General features: G+C 50.3%; 1 protein-coding gene across 1 annotated transcript in view; it reads left to right on the top strand.

Annotated features, from left to right (window-relative positions):
- Window positions 1–21,788, top strand: part of GNB1L (G protein subunit beta 1 like) — a 54,065-nt gene that overhangs the window by 15,296 nt on the left and 16,981 nt on the right. Inside the window, exons 3-5 of the mRNA XM_080650155.1 lie at window positions 14,179–14,312; window positions 14,780–14,905; window positions 17,929–18,091. Of these exons, the coding sequence (XP_080506281.1) occupies window positions 14,200–14,312; window positions 14,780–14,905; window positions 17,929–18,091 (402 nt within the window). The 5' untranslated portion in view covers window positions 14,179–14,199. The remainder of the gene's footprint in view (window positions 1–14,178; window positions 14,313–14,779; window positions 14,906–17,928; window positions 18,092–21,788) is intronic.

Below are 21,788 nucleotides of genomic sequence, written 5' to 3'. Positions count from 1 at the left end.
TTTCTCTATCGTATTACTGTTCTCTCTTTCATTTCTATTCTAACCTTATTTCCTTTCTTTGGCTTGCGTTGGGCTTATTTTGCTCCTCTTCTAGTTTCTTAAGGTGGAAGCTAGGTCATAGTTTTCTTCTCTTCTAATGTAGGCACTAGTGATAGAAATTTTTCTCTAAATTCTACAAGTCTTGACTTTTTATTTTTTATTCAGGTAACTTTTTTTCTAATTTCTCTTAGGATTTCTTTGACCCATTTAAAATAACTCATTGGTTATTTAAAGTGTGTCACTTATTTTCCAAATATTTGGATATTTTCCAGTTATCTTTCTGTTATTAATTTCCAGGTTAATTCCATAATCTAGAGAACATATTTTGTATGCTTTTTGGGTTCTTCTTCATTTTTAAAGGTTTGTTTTATGGCTCAGGATATGGCCTATCTTGATGAATGTTCCACATGCATTGAGAAGAATGTTTTTCTGTTGGGTGGAGTGTTTTCTTAATGTCACCTAGGTCAAGTACGTAGATAGTATTAGTCAAGGCTCCTGTGTGACTTTCTGGCCACTTGCTCAATAGATTACTAAGGAGTGGTTTACATCTCCAGCTATAATTATGTATTTGTTTATTTCTGCTTTCAGTTCCACCAGCTTTTCCTTCGTGCATTTTGTTGTTAAATGAATACATATTTAGGACTTTTATGTTTTCTTGATGAATTGATGCCTTATGTTTTTATATATCCTTCTTATCCCTGATGATACTCCTTGCTCTGAGGTCTGTTTTGTCTGATTTTAATATATCCACTCCAACTTTCTTTTATTGTTTGTATATCTCTTTCATTTTTTTACTTTTATCTATGTTTTTAAACTAAAATGGGCTTATTCTATATAACTTATAGTTGTTTTTTTATAATAGCTTATAATTGTGGGGTCTTATAATTTACATGTTAAGAGTATTTACATTTATTACAATCATTGATATAGTCTTATTTTGGTTTACCATTTTGTTTTCTCTGTTTCCTCTGATTGCTTGTTCTTCTCTCCTCTTTTCTTTTTTTAATCCTTACCCGAGGAGTGAGGATATTTTTTTCCATTGATTGTTGTTTGTTTGTTTGTTTTGTTAATCCTCACTTGAGGATGTTTTTCCGTTGATTTTTAGGGAGAATGGAAGAGAGAGGGAAAGACAAAGAGAAATATCGACGTGAGAGAAACACATCAATTGGTTGCTTCCGGCACACTCCCTGACCAGGGCCGGGGCCAGGGAGGAGCCTGCAACCAAGATTTGTGCCCTTGACCGGAATCAAACCGGGGACCTTTTGGTCTGCAAGTTGATGCTCTATCCACTGAGCCAAACTGGCTAGGGCTTTTTCCATTGATTTTTAGAGAGAGTGGAAGGGAGGGAGAAGGGAAAGAGAACCATCGATGTGAGAGAGAGATACATCGATTGGTTGTCTCTCACATGCACCCTGACTGGGGCCCGGGATATAACCTGCAAACCAGGTATGTGACCTTGACTGGGGATCGAACCTGAGACCCTTCAGTGCTCAGGTGGACACTCTAACCATTGAGCAATGCCGACCAGCGCTATCCCCTCTTCTGCCTTTTGGATTACTTGGATATTTTCAAATAGTCTGTTTAAATTTTTCTATTGGTCTTGTGGATATACCTTTTTCTATTACATAATATGTTTTAAATGTTTGCTCTAGGGATTACAGTGCACATACTTAACCTTTGACATACTTAACCCTTCTTAAGGTTAATTTTTTTTTTCATTTCAAGTAAAATAGAGAAGGCTTACAACCATATGGGTCCCTTACTCTTCCACCTTCATGTTATAGCTGTTACATTGAAAAACCCACCAGTGTTATAATTTTAACAATATACATGTTCACTTAAGAGGTGAAAACTTGTATTTTATGTTTGCCCAGATATTTACCATTTCTTTTACTCTACTGTCTTGAAATTCCACATTTCTTTCTGGTTATTATTTCTTTTGAGTTGTATAACTTCCTTTAGTATATCTTTTGGAGCACATCTGCTGGCAAGAAATTCTCTTCGGTTTTTTTCATCTGAGAATATTTTTATTTTGCCTTCATTCACAAAGGACCATATGCTGGATATAAAGTTCTTTTCTTTCATTACTTTAAAGGTGTTCTGCTGTCTTCTGGCTTCCACATTTTCTGATGAGAAATCCACACTCATTTAAATTATTATTTCCTTATGTATAATTTGTTGTTACTGTCAAGATATTTTTTTTATCATTTGTGTTTGAGTGTGGCTTTATCTTGCTTCTTATTCATTTGAGTTCTTTTTTTTTTTTTACCTCAGTTTCTTTTCTTTTTTTTTAATTTAATAAATCTTTATTGTTCAGATTATTACAATTGTTCCTCTTTTTTACCCCCATAGCTCCCCTCCACCCGGTTCCCACCCCACCCTCTGCCCTTACCTCCCCCCCATTGTCCGCATCCATAGGTGTACGATTTTTGTCCAGTCTCTTCCCGCACCCCCCCACGCCCCTTCCCCCCTGAGAATTGTCAGTCCACTCCCTTTCTATGCCCCTGATTCTATTATATTCACCAGTTTATTCTGTTCATCAGATTTTTTATTCACTTGATTTTTAGATTCACTTGTTGATAGACATGTATTTGTTGTTCATAATTTTTATCTTTACCTTTTTCTTCTTCTTCCTCTTCTTAAAGAATACCTTTCAGCGTTTCATATAATACTGGTTTGGCGGTGATGAACTCCTTTAGCTTTTTCTTATCTGTGAAGCTCTTTATCTGCCCTTCAATTCTGAATGATAGCTTTGCTGGGTAGAGTAATCTTGGTTGTAGGTTCTTGCTATTCATCACTTTGAATATTTCTTGCCACTCCCCTCTGGCCTGCATAGTTTCTGTTGAGAAATCAGCTGACAATTATATGGGTGCTCCCTTGTAGGTAATTAACTGTTTTTCTCTTGCTGCTTTTAATATTCTCTCTTTGTCTTTTGCTCTTGGCATTTTAATTATGATGTGTCTTGGTGTGGTCCTCTTTGGATTCCTTTTGTTTGGGGTTCTGTATGCTTCCTGGACTTGTAAGTCTATTTCTTTCACCAGGTGGGGGAAGTTTTTGGTCATTATTTCTTCAAATAGGTTTTCAGTATCTTACTCTCTCTCTTCTCCTGGCACCCCCATAATTTGGATGTTGGTATGCTTTAAGTTGTCCCAGAGGCTCCTTACACTATCTTCAACTTTTTGGATTTTTTTTTCTTTTTGCTTTTCTGGTTGAGTGTTTTTTACTTCTTTGTATTTCAACTCTTTGACTTGATTCTTGCGGTCCTCTAGTCTGCTGTTAGGTCTCTGTATAATATTTTTTTTTTAAATATATTTTATTGATATTTCACAGAGAGGAAGGGAGAGGGATAGAGAGCTAGAAACATCGATGAGAGAGAAACATCGATCAGCCGCCTCCTGCACACCCCCCACTGGGGACGTGCCCGCAACCACAGCACATGCCCTTGACCGGAATCGAACCCGGGACCCCTGAGTCCGCAGGCCGACGCTCTATCCACTGAGCCAAACCGGTTTCGGCTGTATAATATTTTTTTAAAATATATTTTATTGATTTTTTTACAGAGAGGAAGGGAGAGGGATAGCAAGTTAGAAACATCGATGAGAGAGAAACATCAACCAGCTGCCTCCTGCACACCTCCCACTGGGTATGTGCCTGCAACCAAGGTACATGGCTCTGACCGGAATCGAACCCGGGACCCTTTAGTTCGAAGGCCGAGGCTTTATTCACTGAGCCAAACTGGTTAGGGCTGTATAATATTTTTTATTTCAGTCAGTGTATGTTTAATTTCTAGTTGGTCCTTTTTCATATCCTCGAGGGTCTTGCTAAATTTCTCAGCTTTTTCTAGGAAATTCTTGAGAAACCTTATAACTGTGGTTTTGAACTCTATATCCAGTCGTTTGTTTTCCTCCATTTCTTTCATTTGTGATCTGTTTCTTTGTCTCCGTATTTTCGCTGCTTCCCTGAGTTGGTAGAGTAGCTTTGTGTAGTAGGTGTCCTCTAGGGCACAGTGGCTCAGCCTCCCCAGTTACCTGAGGTGGACACTCTTGGTGCACCCCTTTGTGGACTGTGTGCTTAGCCTTGTTGTAGTTAAGTCTTGATTGTTGTTGGTATCACTGGGAGGAATTGACCTCCAGGCCAGTTGGCTGTGAGGATCAGCTGTGTCCACACTGGGAACACTTCTGTGCTGGAGACACTCTTATGAGACAAGACTTGCAAAATTGAAAAAGCCTCTGTGCTCAGCTTGGATGGGGCGGAGTTTCAGGGCGGAGCAGACAGCCTTGGTTTCCCATCAGCCCTGCCCTATGGGGCCCCTGGGTCTCAGTGTCCCTTAGTAATAGCTGCAAACACCTCTGAGAGAAAGCTGCCCTCGAGTTTTGCTCGCTGCCAGACAGTCAAGTTTCTCCCCGAATGAGTCGGGGTTCCCAGAAACTTGCCCGGAACTGGAGTTCAGCGCAGTCGGGAGCTTCTGTCTCCCTCCCGCTTTAGAAAGCCAGCCGCGCACTCAGCCTCCTGTGCATTCAGCAGTCAGTCCTCTCTGCGCGTGCGCGCCTCCAGACCTCTGCCTTCTGCAGCTCCCGAGTCTCAGTGTACTTTCTCTTTTCCAGACAGTCCAGATTCCCCCCGAATGAGTCTGGTTTCCCAGCGTCTTGCCCGGGACTGGAGTTCAGTGTATTCGGGAGCTTCCTTCTCCCTCCCGCTTTAGAAAGCTAGCCCCGCACTCTGCGTGCAAGTCTCCTTACCTCAGCCTTTTGCAGCTCCTCTTGAGTCTCAATGTGCTTTCCTCTTTTCTTCTAGTTGTAGAATTTCCACTCAGCCAGCTTTCCTGTGGTTCTGGATGGTGTCCGTTTTGTCTTTTAGTTGTAGTTTTGATATTGTTGTGCGAGGCAGCAGTTTAGGTGTTTACCTATGCCGCCATCTTGGTTTCTCTCTCATTTGAGTTCTTGAATCTGTAAATCTTTCTTTTCCCAATTTTGTGAAATTTCAGGCACTATTAAAGTAATTTTTGTACTTCAATCTCTTTCTCTTCTTCTCTCACTCCAATAACATGAATGTCAGACCTTTTACTATTATTCCACAAGTCCTGGATGCTGTATTTAATCTTTTTCTTTTTGACCTTATATTAGATAGTTTCTATTGATCTGTCTTCATGTTCATTGACTCTTTCCTTTGTCATCTCCCATTCCATTATTAATTTTTTTGGTTTCAGATATTTTATTATTCAGTTCTGAAATTTCCTTTAAAAAGTAATTCTTATATCTCTGCTGAGAACTTTCCTTCCATTAAGTTCAAGTGTATTTACCTTTGCTTCATAGAGCATAATCATGAAAGCTGTTTTAAAATCCTTATCTGATATTTCCAGCATCTGAATCATCAAGGCTGGCATCTGTAAGTTGTTTTTTCCCTTGAGAATTGGCGTCATTTTCTGGTTCTTGGAATGTTGAATAATTTTGTATTGTATCCTAAACATATCCTGGATTGAGTATTGTGCTGGGTCCTTTGGAGAATGTTGGGTTTTGGGTTAGCAGGTAGTCAACCCAGTTAGCTTTGTATCACAAATTCTGTCTTGCCCTCCATGGACTATGGTGTTCATCTCATTTTAATTTTCAAAGCTTTTGAGATATTGCTTTGGGTCTGTCCCACACATCAGCCACTTGGGGGTCTGTCTGAGATTTGGGTGGTGGTTTAAATCTTAGTCCACATCTTAAAGCTGGTGCTGCTTTGGGCCTGTCCCAGGCATGTACAATGCAGGAATGAGCCTGGGACTTCTGTGGCTTCCTTCACAAAATTAAGGGACCTTTTCTTTATCTCTACTTCTCTTCAGTCCCCCCGCCCTCCTGCACACACCCGTTCCACCCACAGTTCATCCTGGGTCCCCTAGATTACTCAGGCCAGAAAGACAGGGGTTTCTCACAGAGTCACTTCTTCCACGCAGCTCCCTGTCTAGGGCCCATCGCTGGGACAGCACCAAGAGAGAAGAGACAAACAAACCCTCAGGCATTTCCTCTTACATTCTTTAGACTTTTTCTTTGTACAGAAATTAGGTGTTTTGCATTGTGGTTTTTAAAATTTGTGATTTAAGTTTTTCCCCTTTCACCTAAAATTCATTTAATAAATATGGTTTAAAATTTTTAGTTGCAAGGATCTTTTGGGTTTTATTTTGTTAATCTCTGGTTTAATTGCACTATAGTTATAGGATATTGTTTATTATATTTCATATTTATGGAGCTTACCAATGTTTCTTTTTGTTTTTTAATCCTCACTCGAGGATGTTTTTCCGTTGATTTTAGAGACAGTGGAAGAGAGAGAGAAAGAGAGAGAAGTATCGATGTGAGAGAAACACATCGATTGGTTGCCTCCTGCATGGACCCCTGACCAGGGCCTGGGCTGGGGAGGAGCCTGAAACCAAGGTACGTACCCTTGACTGGAATCAAACCTGGGAACCTTCAACCCTCAGGCCAACACTTTATTTACTGAGCCAATGTTTGCTTTGTGACACCCAATATACAATCAGTGGTTTTAAAAAATATATATATATACTAGAGGCCCGATGCACGAAATTCATGCAAGGGGCTTGGCCCCCCCTCCACCACGGCAGCCGCCTCTGCCTTGGCCCCCGCCTCCGCCCCCACGGCTTCGTCCGGAAGGTTGACTGGAAGGACGTCCAGTCTAATTAGCATATTACCCTTTTATTATTATAGATTTTTATTGATTTCAGAGAGGACAGAAGAGGGAGAAAGATAGAAACATCAATGATGAGAGAGACATACTGATTGGTTGCCTCCTGTTTGCACCCCGACCAGGGCCAGGGATCGAGCTTGCAACCTAGGTATGTGCCCTTGACCAGAACTGAACCTGGGACCCTTTAGTCTGCAGGCCAATGCTCTATTTGAGCCAAACCAGCTAGGGCTACAATCAGTTCTTACACATGTTTATGTGCTTTTGAGAAGAAGGCTTAGTCTCTCATCAGTGTAAAGTTCCATATAGATCCACAATATCTTTCCTGTTGAGTCTTCTCTCTCCTTACTTATTATTATCTACTGGACCTGGCTTGTACTAAGAGCCTTAGTGAGTTTTTCTGACTCCTTGCATCTTCTGTAGTTTGGCTTTATATAGGTGGTACCTCTGTTTAGTACATAGGTATTTATAAGTGTCATATATCCATTGTGAATTTCAGCTTTTAGTGTTAGAAAGTGTCTGGCTTTGTCAAATATAATGCTTTTTGGCTAGAATTCAACTTTGTTGATATCAGAATTTCAATCTCTGCTTTCTTATTGTTTCCATTTGCCTGATATAACTGTCTATCTAATTTTAGCCTTTTGGAATAACTTTAACATTTTGTTTCTTATTGGTTTTTACATTCTGAGTATGAGTTCTTTATCAGATATGTTTTTGTGAATGTTTTCTCCCTGTCTGTAGCCTTATTTTTGTTATTGTCATTTTGTAGCCTGGTTTTTACTTCTTTACTGTCTCTTGATGAGAATTGTGATATTGAGCTGCATCCATGTGAGATTGGAGTTTATCCATTTTTAACTTTGTGGAGTATTCTATTGTATGAATGTACCACATTTATCGCATTCTGCAGATGATGGCCATTTGGATTGTTTCTAATTTTGTTTTGTTTTTTACTATACACAGTACTGCTATAAACACTCTTGTACAAATCTCTTTGTGTGCATGTGTGAGAATTTCTTTAGGATGTTTATCTAAGAGTGGGGTTGCTGAGTCATATAGTGTGCAAAATAGTCCCAGATTGTTTTCCAAACGGATTGTGTCAGGTTATGCTCCCTCTGGCTTGGTAAGGGGTTCCAGTTGTCCCACATCTTGGTCAACATTTGACAGACTGTTTAATTTTTTACTAATTTGCTGGAAGTGTAGTTATGTCACATGGCAGTTTTGACAGGCATTTCTAAGATTATTAATTAGGTTAAACATATTTTCATATGTTTATCAGCCACTTATGTTTCTTGTGAAATATCTGTTCAAGTCTTTGATCATTTTTCTTTTTGGTGTTTGCTTTTTTATGGTATTTAAATTTTTAAATTTTTCCCCCATTGGTTTTTTTAGAGAGTGGAAGGGAAGAAGGGTGGGAGGGAGGGGGAGAGAAAGAGAGACAGAAGGGGCGGGGAGAAACATCAAAGTGAGAGAGACACATTGATTGGTTGCCTCCTGCATGAGCCCCAACCAGGGCCAGGGATTGAATCTGCAACCCAGGTATGTGCCCTTGATTGGGAATCGAACCCATGACCCTGTGGTGTGCAGACTGGTGCTCTAACTACTGGGAAACACTGGCCAGGGCTTTTTTATGGTATTGATGTGTGTGATTTTTATGCCTCCCCCTCCACTAGTGTGCTTTTATATTGTTCAACCTGCAGAAATGTTACAAGTATAGTATATAATGAATACCTAGGTATCCTTCACCTGTGATCACCAATTGTTAGCATTTTCCCACATTTGCTTTACCGCTCTGCCTATAAACTTATATGTACATAGAAATAAAGAAATTTTTTTTCTGAAGCATTTGCAACAGATTGCAGACATCATGACATTTCACCTCAAAAATACTGTAGCATATGAATAAGGACAGTCTTCTACATAAAACACCATTATCCTTCCCAAGAAAATTAACAAAATTCCATATTAACAAAATTCCTCAGTTGTCCCAAGCGATTTCTCTGTGGGTCTCCTCCTTTTTTAATGTGTTTTTTGTTTGTTTGTTTGTTTTTGTTTTGCTTTTTACTTTTAGAGAGAGGAAAGGAGAGGGATAGAGAGATAGAAACCTCTGTGTGAGAGAGGAACATCATCAATTGGCTGCCCCCTACTGGGGATCAAGCCTGCATCCTGGGCATGTGCCCTGACTGGGAGTCGAACCGGCGTGTAGGTCCCCCGTTTTTGATCCAGGATCTAATCATGATTCCCATGCTGCATTTGATTGTGATGGTTAATTTACAAGAGTTGCCCTGCATTTGCTTTTGTTGTTTTTCTTGACCGTGACCTTTTGATAAGTCCAAGCTAGTTATCTAGACCCATAATCTGGATGTGTCTGCTTGTTTCCTGCACGTTGTTGGCATGGCCGTGCGAGGATGGCGCCATGTCTTCTTGCATCACCTTAGGCGATCACTGATGTCAGTTTGTTTACTATTGGCAGTGCCAGTTTTGATCAGATGGTGAAGGTGGTGACAGCCAGATGTCTCCATTGTAAAGGAATCTTTTCCTTTTGTGATTAGTTAATAACCTTGGCACTATGCAAATCACCTGTTTCCCAACAACCTTTTTATCCAGTTGGGTCCTTTTTCAAATCTGATTGGTGATTTTTATAGTCTTTTGCTCTCTACTTGTAGTTTTAGCTCCTTCTTTTCCTTTTAAACCATTAAGCATTCTTGTTTTAAATATACCTGAATGCTCTGCTCTGGAAGTCTAGTTCTGCTTCCTGTTTCTTATGGCTCTCACTCATGGTGCCATGTTTCCTTATTTATTTTTATTAATTTTTTTTTCTTTTTAAATATACTTTTATTGATTTCAGAGAGGAAGGGAGAGGGAGAGAGAGATAGAAACATCAATGATGAGAGAGAATCATTGATTGGCTGTCTCCTGCACACCCCCTACTGGGGATCAAGCCGCAACCTGGGCATGTGCCCTTGACCAGAATTGAACCTGGGAGGCTTCAGTCCCCAGTGCTGATGCTCTATCCACTGAGCCAAACCGGCTAGGGCTTTTTTTATGAGTTTTGACTATAAGCCTGCATTTTGTAGGGCTGTATCTATGAATTCATTGAGGTCTGAGTTGAAGGTGGGCTCCTTCTGAGAAACTTCACAGACTGAAGTTTTGAGGACCTCCCAAGGGGGTGTGAATTAGGGTTGGCTTTATTAATCTAATTGAGAAACCTGAGGGCTGGCTTTGTCCTGGCACCTCTGGGTGCAGCTTTAGTTCTGTTTCAGTCTAACACTGAGAATATTGCCCGGGGGGAGGGGGAGGGTCTCATCTTTATGGGATGCTCCTTTGACATTACCAGCCTTGGGAGTTTTGTCTTTCGTGGGCCCACAGGCCTTGAGAGCACAAACTCTAGGTCACTGGTACAGCAAATGCCCTCAGGACAGGAGCCAGCTGCAGGCTCCACAGACCACATTAAATTTGACTTTTACTTAGTGTTTGGCCTCTGAAGGTTCCAGACTTTTTGGAAAACAACTTAGTGATGTATTGACGATTTTGTTTTTTAATTTTATCAGCATTTTAATTTGCTTTATTGCAGAGGGGGCCAATCGGGACATTCATACTGCTAGAAAGTGGTGCCTCCCGAGTCTGAGCTGGCTATGGAATGCTCAGGGTCTTAGGGCCTGCTAAAGGTGGTTCTGTGCCCTTATCTGCCACTCAGGCAGGCGTGGGGTTCCTGTTTGAGCTACTTCCAGAATCCTATTCTGCCTGTCCTTGCCCTCACACACACACAGTCAGCGAGGCAGGACCCAGTGGGCTGGGGCCATGCCCAGCATCTCTGGGTGGTGGCTCCTCCACATTGGCTCACTTCTGGTGTTCTTTCTCGATTTCCAGGCTTCTTCATGGAACAGTGGTTCAACAGCAATGAAAGGAAAGGGCCCCATGACTGAGTGTAGGGCAGGTGCCCAGGGCAGTCCTACAACCTGTTGGTGCATCAGACCACGGGGTACACAGAGGTATGAACCCCCAGTAGCCCAAGAATGTCAGGTGGGACCTGTGGTCTCTGGGCACCAGCCCCTCCTCTAGCCCCGCTTCCTCTGCCTCTTGAGTTGCATGGGTTCTGCCTGCTGATGCAGCCCCCGGGGCTGGGGCAGGTTTCCACCAGCACCCGGTTGGTGGGGTACATGCTCCTGCCTCCACCATGAGGGGCGTCCTTGAACCCCTGTGGCTGCTGGGCCTGCCCAAGGCATGTCACCTTAGTGGGAGGGTGAGTGCTGGGTTCGGCTCAGCCACCCACTGCTCCCCACGCCTGGAGACAGGCTCCCTTCCCCTCTCCTGGACATAAGCCTGCCAGGCTGTTGCCACTGAGGGGACACAAGGGGACGCTGTCATTGTTCATCTGCGGGCTGAGGGCCTGCAGGGCTTTTGGGGGCATTTGGAGCATCGGTTGGAATGGCTGTCAGAGTTGTGCAAATTGTGTCAGATTGTCTTCCTTTTTAATTTTTAAAAGAATGTGCGTCTTGCTTTGACATCTTGAAGAGCAGGCAGAATCCGAAGTTGTGCTCGGTGGATTAAGTTTCATGTTCCTTTGCCCTCCGGGAGGGAGAGACAAGTGATAGAACAGGGAACGGAGGCAGCAGCGGTGGCCATATCGCACATCAGCCTTGCGCAAGGGCTGCGGCCTCCACTCCGGGCCGCTGGTGCCAGGGGAGATAGGATAATGCGATTATTCTCAATTAGATTAATAAAGAATAATTAGATGTCATAAATCAAGTAATCATAGGATATTGTCATGGGAAAAATATGTAGCTAGAATTAATTAGTTTTCAAATAAAGCATTTATTTTAATTGCTTGAAATGATGGAGCCCTTAATTGCCGATGCATCATTTTGGCCTGAGCATTTTGGTTGTTGTAACAACGTGACGGGTTTGTTCCCTGAACTTCTGGGGAAACAATAGAGGAGAACTTGATTTCATCACCTCAGAGTGAGCCTTGTGCTGGTGAGGTTCTGGAAACTCCTTTCTGGCCCCAGGCAGGTGGCAAGTGTGGGCTGGGCTTCAGCTGGCACTGCATGTGTATGTGTGTGTGCGTGCATGTAAGCACATGCCTGTGTGTGTCAATAAGCATGTGCATGGATATGTGTAGGTATGTGTGTGTGAGCACCTCTGCGTGTATATGTGAGCATGAACAAGGTGGGAGTGTACATGTCAGGACTGCACAGTGGGAGCCTGCAAAGGTGGCCTGTTGGACTCTGTGGCTTGGACTAAGTGGTGGGGTGCCTCCCCATCCTGAACTGGGGCTTTTCTGCTGGGTTGAGGTGCTTTAGCAGGCTCTGCATTCTGGGGTTTCTCTTAACCTGGGGCCCAGCAACCCTGTGCCAGTTGCTGACCAGCTGTTCTTATGGGGTAGGCACGGCCCAGACAAGCAGTGATTTCTGAGGGCCCAACAGCTGTTCCTCGGAACTTGTCCACCACGCCAGCCTGCCCAAGGTAGCCCTGCAGGGTTTGCAGCCCTGGCCTGGCAGCATCTTAGGCGGCTTACCTGTCCCATCCAGAGCAGAGGCCGTGGGTTGTGAGCAGATGGGGTTATGGGGTTGGGTCCCTTTGCTCCTGGCTGGAGGCTGTTCTTGTGTTTGGGAAGAGTCAGTTGGCCTTTAGCCAAAGGTGGGGAAAATTTAGAGAGAGAGAAACAGATACACACTTGGCCATTTGTAAAGCATGTTCCCAGGGAACCCCTCCTTCTCTTTGAAACCCCGTGATCTAGTGTGGCCAGTCAGGGTGACTATCTGCCCTGGGGCCAGAGGCTGGGGCCACCCCCTTCTGGGCCTGGCTCTGTAGTATCGCTCCGGTCTTTTAGGCTCTAGGACCCAACCCTACTTGCACTTGCTTCATGGTAGCCAGACCTCAGGGGGCCTGGGCGCTGGCAGTGGCCTACCACTGGTCCCTGTGTCCTGCTCCTCCCCCCTCCCCTGCACAGCCCCTGGTGGTGTCCAGGCTCTGGTTGCTGCTCACCCTCTGCTCTCAGGTGACCTAGAGTCCCCTGGGGCCCCTAGCCGCTTCAACAGTGGCATTTCTTAGGTGTTTTCCAGTCAAACTGCTCCTGCTCTCTTCTGAAGCTAGACCAGGAGGAAAGGGCCTGGGATGCTCTTAAGGAGATGAGGTGCAGGGGTTGGTGGTTGAGGGCATGGCTGAAGTGGCCTAGACCAGCACCCACACCTCTCCTGCCTCTGCTGCCCGTGCATATGCCCAGCTTCAGCCTGCAGCCCCTCCTGCGGGCCTCTGTCCTAGGCCTGGAACCCCCTCCAAGCCCTGGCATCAACCTCCTGGGCCAAGGCTTCTTCCTTGAGGAAGCCTTTCTGTCCGGTTCCTCGGGTGACTGTGGCTGCCATAGTGGTGGGTACGTGGCCGCTTCCTGCTCTGTGTGCAGGCTGGAGGTGGGTGGGTTGGGAACTGTCCCAGAGCCTCACATCCGCAGCGCAGCCCGGGCCTGCAGGCAGACAGATGTGTCCCCCAACTGTGGGAGCACGTCACTTCTGGTTCTGCCCCCCCCTCCCCACACACACACCTATTGAGAGCAGCCACCCCTGCACTGTTGAGTCCCTTGCAGCCTGTGGGACTGAGGTGGCATTAGAGGACACAAGCTCCCAGGGACTCTGCAGGATTGAGTGACTGGGGGAGGCTCAGTGGGGACACTAGGCGGATTCTCCTTTGGGGTGAGTGGGCCCCACAGACCTTAAACACAGGACCAGTGATATGAGGAAGGGCCTCTCATTTGTGATAGCAGCCTCCTGGGTAGTGGCAAGGTGATTCACACGCTGCTGTGCCGGCCTCTCTGCGCCTTCTGGCTGTGTGAAGGCCTGAGCCTCAGGATCCTAGGGCCGCTCACGAGTCCGTTCCTTCCCTAACAGTAAAGGGTGCTGCCTCCTTGAAGGATGGCAGCGGCAATTAGCAGTTGTGGGTGATCAGGCCCGGAACCCAGCGGGCAGCATTTGCAGCGCAGACGCAGAGAAAGTGGTTCCTCTCCATCTTCTGGGCCTGCTCACTGTTTGGCACCCAGGTCCCTCGCACTCACTGAATTTTCTGGGAGGGCAGGTTGGGTGGGCTCCCTGAGGGAGAAACTGGAGTGAGGCCTGGTCAGAAGCAGAACTCAGCCTGGCCTGCAGTCAGGGCGACCCCTGTGCAGCCTGGGCGAGGAGGACCTGCCGGGCCTGAGTGGGACGGCGCTACAGTGGCCAGCGGGAGCCAGGCAGCCAGAAGGTGTAGCTGGTGTGGACCGGAGTCCTGGAGACCCACGGAGGGCTCTGTGCCAGGGCAAGTGTGGCTGAAGGAGGCTGTGGCCACTGCTGTGCCCATGTTGGGACTAGGGTGGTTCCACTTGGGTGCAGAGGCCATGGCAGATGGAAGACGGGATGGGCAGCATCCAGGGAGGCCTCCCACTGCCTTTCTGAAGGGGGACAGGTGGGTCACTCACTGCCCTCCCTCGGTCCCCAGGTGGCTGCAGCCCCGCCCAGCATGGCGGCCCCACCAGACCCCCAGTTTGTCCTCCGGGGCACCCAGTCGGCGGTGCATGCGCTGCATTTCTGTGGAGGAGCCCAGGAGCAGGGGCACCAGCTTCTCCTCTCAGGGTGAGTAGCTGCTGCTGGCCCGCCCCCGGGGGCTAGCCCAGGGTGAAGTTTGAGGGGCTAGCAATGAGCCTGGCACTTGTTTGGGGGTCCTGCTAAGCAGCTCAGGCTGCCTGTCACCCGAGCACACTTTTAGAGCCCACTCGACATACTGTCCCCTTGGGCCTCACCCCTTGGGGGAGGCAGGGACACACGCCCATTCTGTTACAGGTGCCATCCAGTTTGCACTGTCAACGGCATCCCTCTCTCCCTCTGCTGAGAGGCAGGCTCTGCCTCTGGGGCCCTCAGAGGCCCCCTTGGAAGAAGAGCATGTGCCACTTTACCCTTAGTGCGTGTTCAGAGCTGTCACCTAAACTAAAGGCTCAGGCAGCTGGAACCCTGGTCCACCAGACTGGCCCTGGGGAGCGGGCTGGGCACGGCCACCTCCTCCGATACCTCCTCCCTACCCTGCCCTGCACTCGTCTGAACAGGTCCCTGAGTGGGCTGGTGCACATCTGGAGCCTGCAGACACGGAGGGCGATCGCCACCCTGGACGGGCACGGGGGTCAGTGTGTGATCTGGCTGCAGACACTGCCCCAGGGACACCAGCTCCTCAGGTATGTCTCAGTGGCATTCCCAAAGGAGCCAGGTTGTGCAGCCTCCCCTAGCCACTCAGGCTGCCCCACCCCCAACAGCAGAATAGGGTGTGACCCCTGCTCTCAGCCCATCCTGAGGCAGTGCGTCTGGGGTGTGCTGGGTGCTATCCCGATGGTGCTCACTAAGAAGGACCTAATGAATGTATAGACGGCTCTGTCTATAGCCCCAGCTGCCAGTGGCTGAGCAGAGCCTGCCTGGCCTGCTGCAGCTCCCCAGTGGTGGGAGCTGGGGTCCCGAGGCTGAACTTGAGGCCTCTCATTGGAGGAGCCTCGCTTCCCTCCTGTAGGCCTTATCCCTGGCTGTGCAGCCACCTTCCCGCAAGGTGGCGAAGACGGGTCGCCAGGGCAGCACTCAGAGCCTGAGCCTAAAGTTCACCAGGCTGGTCAGAGAGACGCTCCACAACCCGGTGTGGCCGCCTCCAGGGGCACTGGGAGCACCCCACAGGTGCCCATGTCCGGGCACTCAGGGCTGGCTAGCGGGGGCTCAGCAGGAAGTGGCAGGAGCAAGGGCAGCCTGGCACTCCCAGTGGAGGAGAGTGGGTTTGCCGAGGCTGGGCAGCGGAGGGGGAGTGTCTCTGTTCTGGCACTGCCACCGTGGCCGTGTGGAGGTGACAGGCTGGGGACTCCAGGTGAGGGCTGGGCCAGGAGGCAACAGGAAGGGCAGGTGGGTGAGACAGCAAGTTGGAAGGGGCTTCCCATGGGGAGTGGGAGGGGCAGGGCACAGACCAGGAGTTTGCAGGGAGCTGGGTACCTACTTGGCTGCCAGAGCTGGCCACTGTCTTGGGCCGTGCTGACGTCTGCCCCCGCTCAGGAATTGCTGCCCCAGCCCAGGAATCTACCAAATCAAAGTGCCGGCCTCCTGGACGCTCTGTCCCTACGCTCCAGGACTGGTCTGTTCTCCTGCTCTCTGGGCTTCAGCCTGGACATCTGTCTGTGCACTGTGGAGCCGGTCCCCAGAGGATGAGGCCTGCTGGCCTCCACTGGTCTGCAAAGCACTGTTATGCCAGACTCGTGGCTCCCACCACCCTGAAGGTGACTCAGAGGTGTCCTGGAAGGCTGTGGCCCTGCACGTGTGTGCTTGTAGAGCGCTCACAGGGCTTGTCTCCCTTGCCAGGCTGGCCCAGATGTCACCCGCCCACACTTGGTACACCGGGCCCTCACAGTCTCCGTCTTTCCCTGACAATAGAGTAGGTGTCATGTCTGAATACCCCACTAAGTCACTTGTACCAGGAGCTGCCATTTATAAATGTTCCTGCAGAATTTTCAGCTGAGGTGTAGGCCCTCTGGGCCTCCCGCTCTCTAGGGCCCAGGCACCTTGGGCTGTCTTCTGGGAACCCCTGGCCGTGCGTGCTCGGGCGCCTGACGCCTTGCTCTGAGGCTTCAGGCCACGGAGATCTGGGCCAACGCGGTGCGGGGTGGACAGCTCCTGGTGTAATTTTAAGGATGGCACCTCTTCTTCCAGTCCTGATGGCCCTGCGGCAGCCCCCCTCCAGGCAGGGGCCTGCGGGTGAGGAGGTCTGCAGCGCAGACCGTGCAGATGCTTGGAATGCACAGGTGCGTTTATGTTGCACTAGAGGCTGTGCGCCCAGCTGTGTTTGGAAGTCAAGTCTCTCCAAAGTGGCTCTTGAGGGAGGAAAGTGAGCTTTCATGTCGAGGAGAGTCTAGAGGACAGAGAGTGAGGAGCCGGCCCTCACCAGGCTGTGCAAGGGGCTCCAGGGAGCCCAGGGGCAGTTCCACAGACACCCCCAGCCCCATCTACAGGCTCGAGGACACACCTGTACGGGTATGTTTCCTGCCTTTCATTGTGAGATGAAGCATACTCACAGAAGAGTGCAGAGAACAAGTTTGCAGACTGTTGTTCTGTCAGAGTGGACACCTGTGTAAGCGCCCCAGCAGGCCGCGGAGCTCTGCAGCCCTGCTCCCTGCCTCTCCCCGGGAGGCAGCCCCTCATGCCTCACTTGTGTTTACCACCGGAACGTGCATCTCCAAAAGGCAAAGACTCATTTTGTCTATTTTTTTGTTGTTGTTATTGTTCTTTACTTAAAAAAGTGGAGTCACCCAGAGCAGCTTCCTGTGCATCTGACATTTTTCACTCAGCTCTGTCTTTGCGGGATCCCCCAAGGCGCGCGTGGCTGCAGTGCACGGTGCAGGCTTCTCCGGGTGGTGCCTGGATGTGTGCACCCAGGTGACTTCTGTCCTACTGTGGATGGAGGTCTGAGTTGTCCACCTGGGCCTGCTGCAGATGAAATGGATGAAGGCTCTCGGTCAGGCCTCCTGGGGGTCCCGCCCCTACAGATAGAACGTTCGAGCACATTGGGCTGCTTGGGAGCAGCAGGCTGCACTCGTCCCAGTGCGGTGAGTGCCCCACCCCCACTGCCACCTGGGCCAAGGAGCTCTGGGTGTGGCTGTCCCTGTGTGAGGATCATCTGGGGTGATGGGCGTCAGGCCAGGACAGAATGTGTGCAGCGTTAGCAATTAGGTGGCGGGTGAAGGAGGTGTGGGAGGTCTTCCTGCTGTTCTCACAACTGTTCTGTGAGTTCGAAACAAATTCAGAATAAAAAGCTACTTAAAAACAGGCCAGTCCTTGCTTACAGCATGTCTGCCATCTTGACCGTGAGTCAGATGCCCTCCGTGTGTGAGCATGTCTCTCCTGCATTAGGCTCTGGCTCGTCCTTGTGTTAAGGACACTGCCACGTCTGTCTCCCTCACAGTCCAGCAGAGCCCAGTGTCAGCCTGTTCCTTAAGAAAGCTGCGTGATTCTTAGTCCTCCAAACGCTCAGGCGTGAACAGCAGTCTGGACACAGACTCCTGTGAACGCCAGGGCTCCCCAGCCAATGATCTGGCGGTAGCCGAGGTCCCCTCTGGCAAGGCCCCTGCCTTCCTTCGGCCTCAGGTTGGCCACAGCACGCTGGCATTTGTCCAGGCGGGACGTGCAGACGGCTCACCTGGGAGGCTCATGGCCTGTCTCTCCTTGGTTTTGGCAGTCAGGGCCGAGACCTGAAGCTGTGCCTGTGGGACCTGGCGGAGGGCAGAAACGCCGTGGTGGACTCCCTGGGCCTGGAGAGCGTGGGCTTCTGCAGGGGCTCCATCCTGGCCCGGGGTCAGCAGCGCTGGATGCTGGCTGTGCCCGGGAGAGGCAGCGACGAGGTGAGCACCAGCCTGCCCAGCCCCTTGTTCACGAGTCATTGGAGACTCAGTTTCCCTACATGGGCATCGGCATCCTTAGCATTGGGTTGCAGGAACACTGCTCTCCACAGGACCCGGTGAGCTGTGGGAGGTCTGGGTCTGTCTGCTGGGCGCAGCTCCAGGGGCCTTGGGATGGGCCTTCGTCTGGTCACCTGTGAGATGTTCCTGGTGGTGAAAGTCAGGAAGGAGGCTCACAGGGTGACTCGTGTCTCTGGGAGGACCAGGCACCCAGCACACTGCAGATGGATGAGTGGCAAGGCCTGAGGCATTCAGGAGTACTGGGGAGACCACTCAAACAGGTCCTCAGAGGACTTAGGAACAGGCATGTGTGCAGGGAAGTCCCCAGCAGACCAGCAGGAGGTGGTGGAAGGCAGACCAAGGCCCTGGTGAAGTTGCAGTGGGCCCGGGAGCCAGGGCAGCAGGGGAAGGGCATCTTTTTGGGGAGCAGAACCGGACCCTGGTGTGAGAGGCCTCGGGTAGGGTTGGGTCTGGGGGTAAGAGCTGGCACTGGGTGGTGATTGCAGTGTAGCGAGACACTGGTGATTAGGGGAGTGTCAGAGGATGGGGCTGGAGGGGGTGGGCAGTGACAGAGCTTCAGAGGTCACTGTCAGATGGCGCTCATGCCAGAGTGGCCAGCAGTATTGGTGGTGGCAAGGACTGCACAGTGGACAGAACAGGCAGCCCGGGGACAGAACAGACAGAATCCCCCACGGGAAGCAGCACCCAGCACGTGGGGCAGATATCGGGGCAGATATCGGGAAGCCTGGGAGAGGAGGAGGGTGTGGCTGTGAGGGAGCTGAAGGGAAATGGGGAGGAAACCCAGGAGCGGTGATTGGAAGGAGGCGAGGTGGGGTCCCGCCTCAGGTGGAGTGTGTCATGGGGAGGGAGTGGGTGTCTCTGCCTACCGCCCACTCCCGTGTTCTCCCAGGGAGTCTGCTCGGCTGGCAGCGCTGGGCAGGGACCTGCGGCCTGTGCACATGGGAGGCTTGGCCCCCGCCCAAGAAGAGCCGTTTGTCTTCAAGCAGGTTCAGTTCATAAATAATGAGATAGGAACAGGCATTTATTTGTTCATGATGGCATTTAAATCACCAATTAGGAGCTACATACACTTTTCTTGCCAATTTGCCAAAAACCTGTTAAAAGTTTTATTAATGTGAAAAGAGAGAGGTGTGTTTCCTTCGGGAGGGCAGGGGCCGGGCAGCCAGCCTTCCCCCTGCGTGAACACGCAGAGACGGCCCAGGGCCGAGCCAGCTCCCACCGGGACCAGGGTGCTGTGTGCTGGCTTCCACCTCAGCCACCCCGGGACTTCTGGCTGCTCTCGCCCCTCCTCCTGCCCTCACCCTCCACCCCCACCCTCCTCTCCCAGGCCTGGTCCCTAAGACCACTCATGCCTTCTGCTTGAGGCTGTTTTAACCCACCTCCTGGCTCCCAGCTCTGGCAGCATCTGTGTTTTTCAGGAGCAGCCAGTCCAAGGGCCTCGCGCGCGCATCCTGGGAAAATGGTTATTTTCCATGTTCCCACCTGGAATCTGCCTGGACTAGGCGCTGGAAAAGCATCGCTGGCCTGTGCCCAGACAGTGCCGGGGGAGGATGTGCTCCTGCCCCACTTGGCCGTCTGGGTGGCCACGCTTGCTCAAACCAACATTTTTCCTTCTGGAAATAAAAGCTGTGGTTGAGTGCCAGATGGAAAGCACTCCAGTGTCTGCAGGAGGCTCTGGGCACAGGCCACTGGGCTGCCCTGGTCCTTGGGCCACGGCTCCTTGCTCTCCTTTCCCCGCGCTCCCTCCCACGGCACCCAGCTCAGGCCTCAGGGCTGCCACATTTCCCCCTGAGCCCTTCCCCTCCTGACCAGAGCAGACTTGCTGGGTGACTCCCGAGCCCATATGGGTCTTCCCGAGCCCAAAGACCAGGATGGGCCATCCCTCATTGACTGTGGACCTGTGTGCCCAGCCATCCAAGGTGTGGACCTGTGCAGACCGTGTCCAGCGACATCTGCTTCCTCCGACATCCCTCTCCCTGTGGCTTCTCCTCCCCCTCCAGCCACTTAGCATCTTGAAACCAGCCTGTCCTCCTGATATGGTGACAAAAGGAACAAACCTCATTTTAAGAAACCTGAGTAATTCAGGAAATAGAACAGTGCAGAGTAGGAAATCACGTGTCCTGCCCCCCAGCAGCGTGGTCAGTGTCTCTCCAGGCCATCCCTCACCGCGCAGTGCGGGCCGGCTCCCTAGGACGCTAAAGCAGCGAAGGGGCCCTGCCATTCGGCCACAGCCTGCTGCTTTGCACTGTACAGTGTTGTGGTGCGCAAGGCGTGGGGACTGAGCAGAGCATCTCCGCCTTGGGTGAGCCATCCTGGCCACGTGCTCCGCCTGCCTCTGTTGCCGGGGATGAGCCTGTCCCTGAGTTGATATCACTCACTACAGAGACAGAAGGGCTCCAACAGCCCTCTCCTTTTCTGCGGTTTTCTTCTTATTTCTGGCTCACACCTGTTGCCACTGGGTGTTGGTTGTCGCACATCATCTTTCTTACGTTTCTTTTCATTTTGCTGGAGCTTCTCCACAGGCATCTGGGCTGCTCCAGGGTCCTTTTTCTGGCCACCCTTTATTTCATGACTGTTCATGTCACATCTGTTCTTTTCCGTTTCCTTCGTGGGCAGTGAGGCCGATCCACGTGGTGAAGAGCCTGTGTGTCTGCATGTGTGAGTGCGTGTGTGTTTGTGCGTGTGTTCACACCCGGCAGGGGCCCCAGGACTCACCCTTCCTACCAGTGCTGGGGCGAGGACGCTTTGCAGGCTTCCATGGAGAGCCCTGCCCAGAGCACACCCACAGCCCCGGCTTGTGGACGTGCCGCCCGAGCATAGAGGCAGGCATGGGGCGTATTGCAGGGCCTCGAAGCTGAGAGGACCAGGCCATGACACCCTCGGGCATGGCACCAGCACACATGGGGCAGAACTGGAACTCAGACCTGGGATTTAACTCTGGGGCTTGGGCCCTTCTCCTGTGTGTGTTAGCGAGAGCTCAGCCATGCTTGCACAACTCGAGTTCACCCTGGTTCTCCCCGCTGGCGGTTCTGTGTTCTGAGCATCAGACGGTAGGCCAGCTGTCCCCTCAGCACCGTCGACTCCTCTGAACTCAGATTCCTGTCTGCAAACCAGAGCATGCCTCCGTGTGGGCGAGGGGTGACGTGCGGCTCCACAGTGGCTGCCCATTGTTGCTATGGTGTTGGTGGAGCTGCTCTCACCAGTGCTTGGGGAGCTAAGGGCTGGCCGAACCCCCCAAACATGGAGCAGTGGACCTGCGTCTCATGGGATCCCCTCTCCTCTTCTGAGCCCTGCAGGAGTGGCACCCTTATCTCTGCTTGGCAGATGAGGGAGCTGAGGCATGAGGGGTGCAGATGTCTGAGAGCCCAGTCCCAGTCTATGGGGCTCCAGCTCCTGAGCCTGCTCCTTTGACTTTGGCTGTCCCCTGCCGACAATGCGGGACAGAACCTGGCCCAACTCAGTGGACAGGCCCGAGTCTGTGTGGGGCAGCGAGGCACATCTGCCAGCCTAGGTGACACAAATACAGCCATGACACCCAGGGTCAAGGCCCGGACACTGGGCCAGGCTGTACACAGAGCTTCCCCTGGTGCACGTTGTGGTTATTTCCTAGGCTGGGTAG

Source organism: Plecotus auritus (genome assembly GCF_963455305.1).
Source record: "Plecotus auritus genome assembly, chromosome: 13".
NCBI lineage: Eukaryota > Metazoa > Chordata > Mammalia > Chiroptera > Vespertilionidae > Plecotus > Plecotus auritus.
This window is presented reverse-complemented; position numbering and strand designations above follow the sequence as displayed.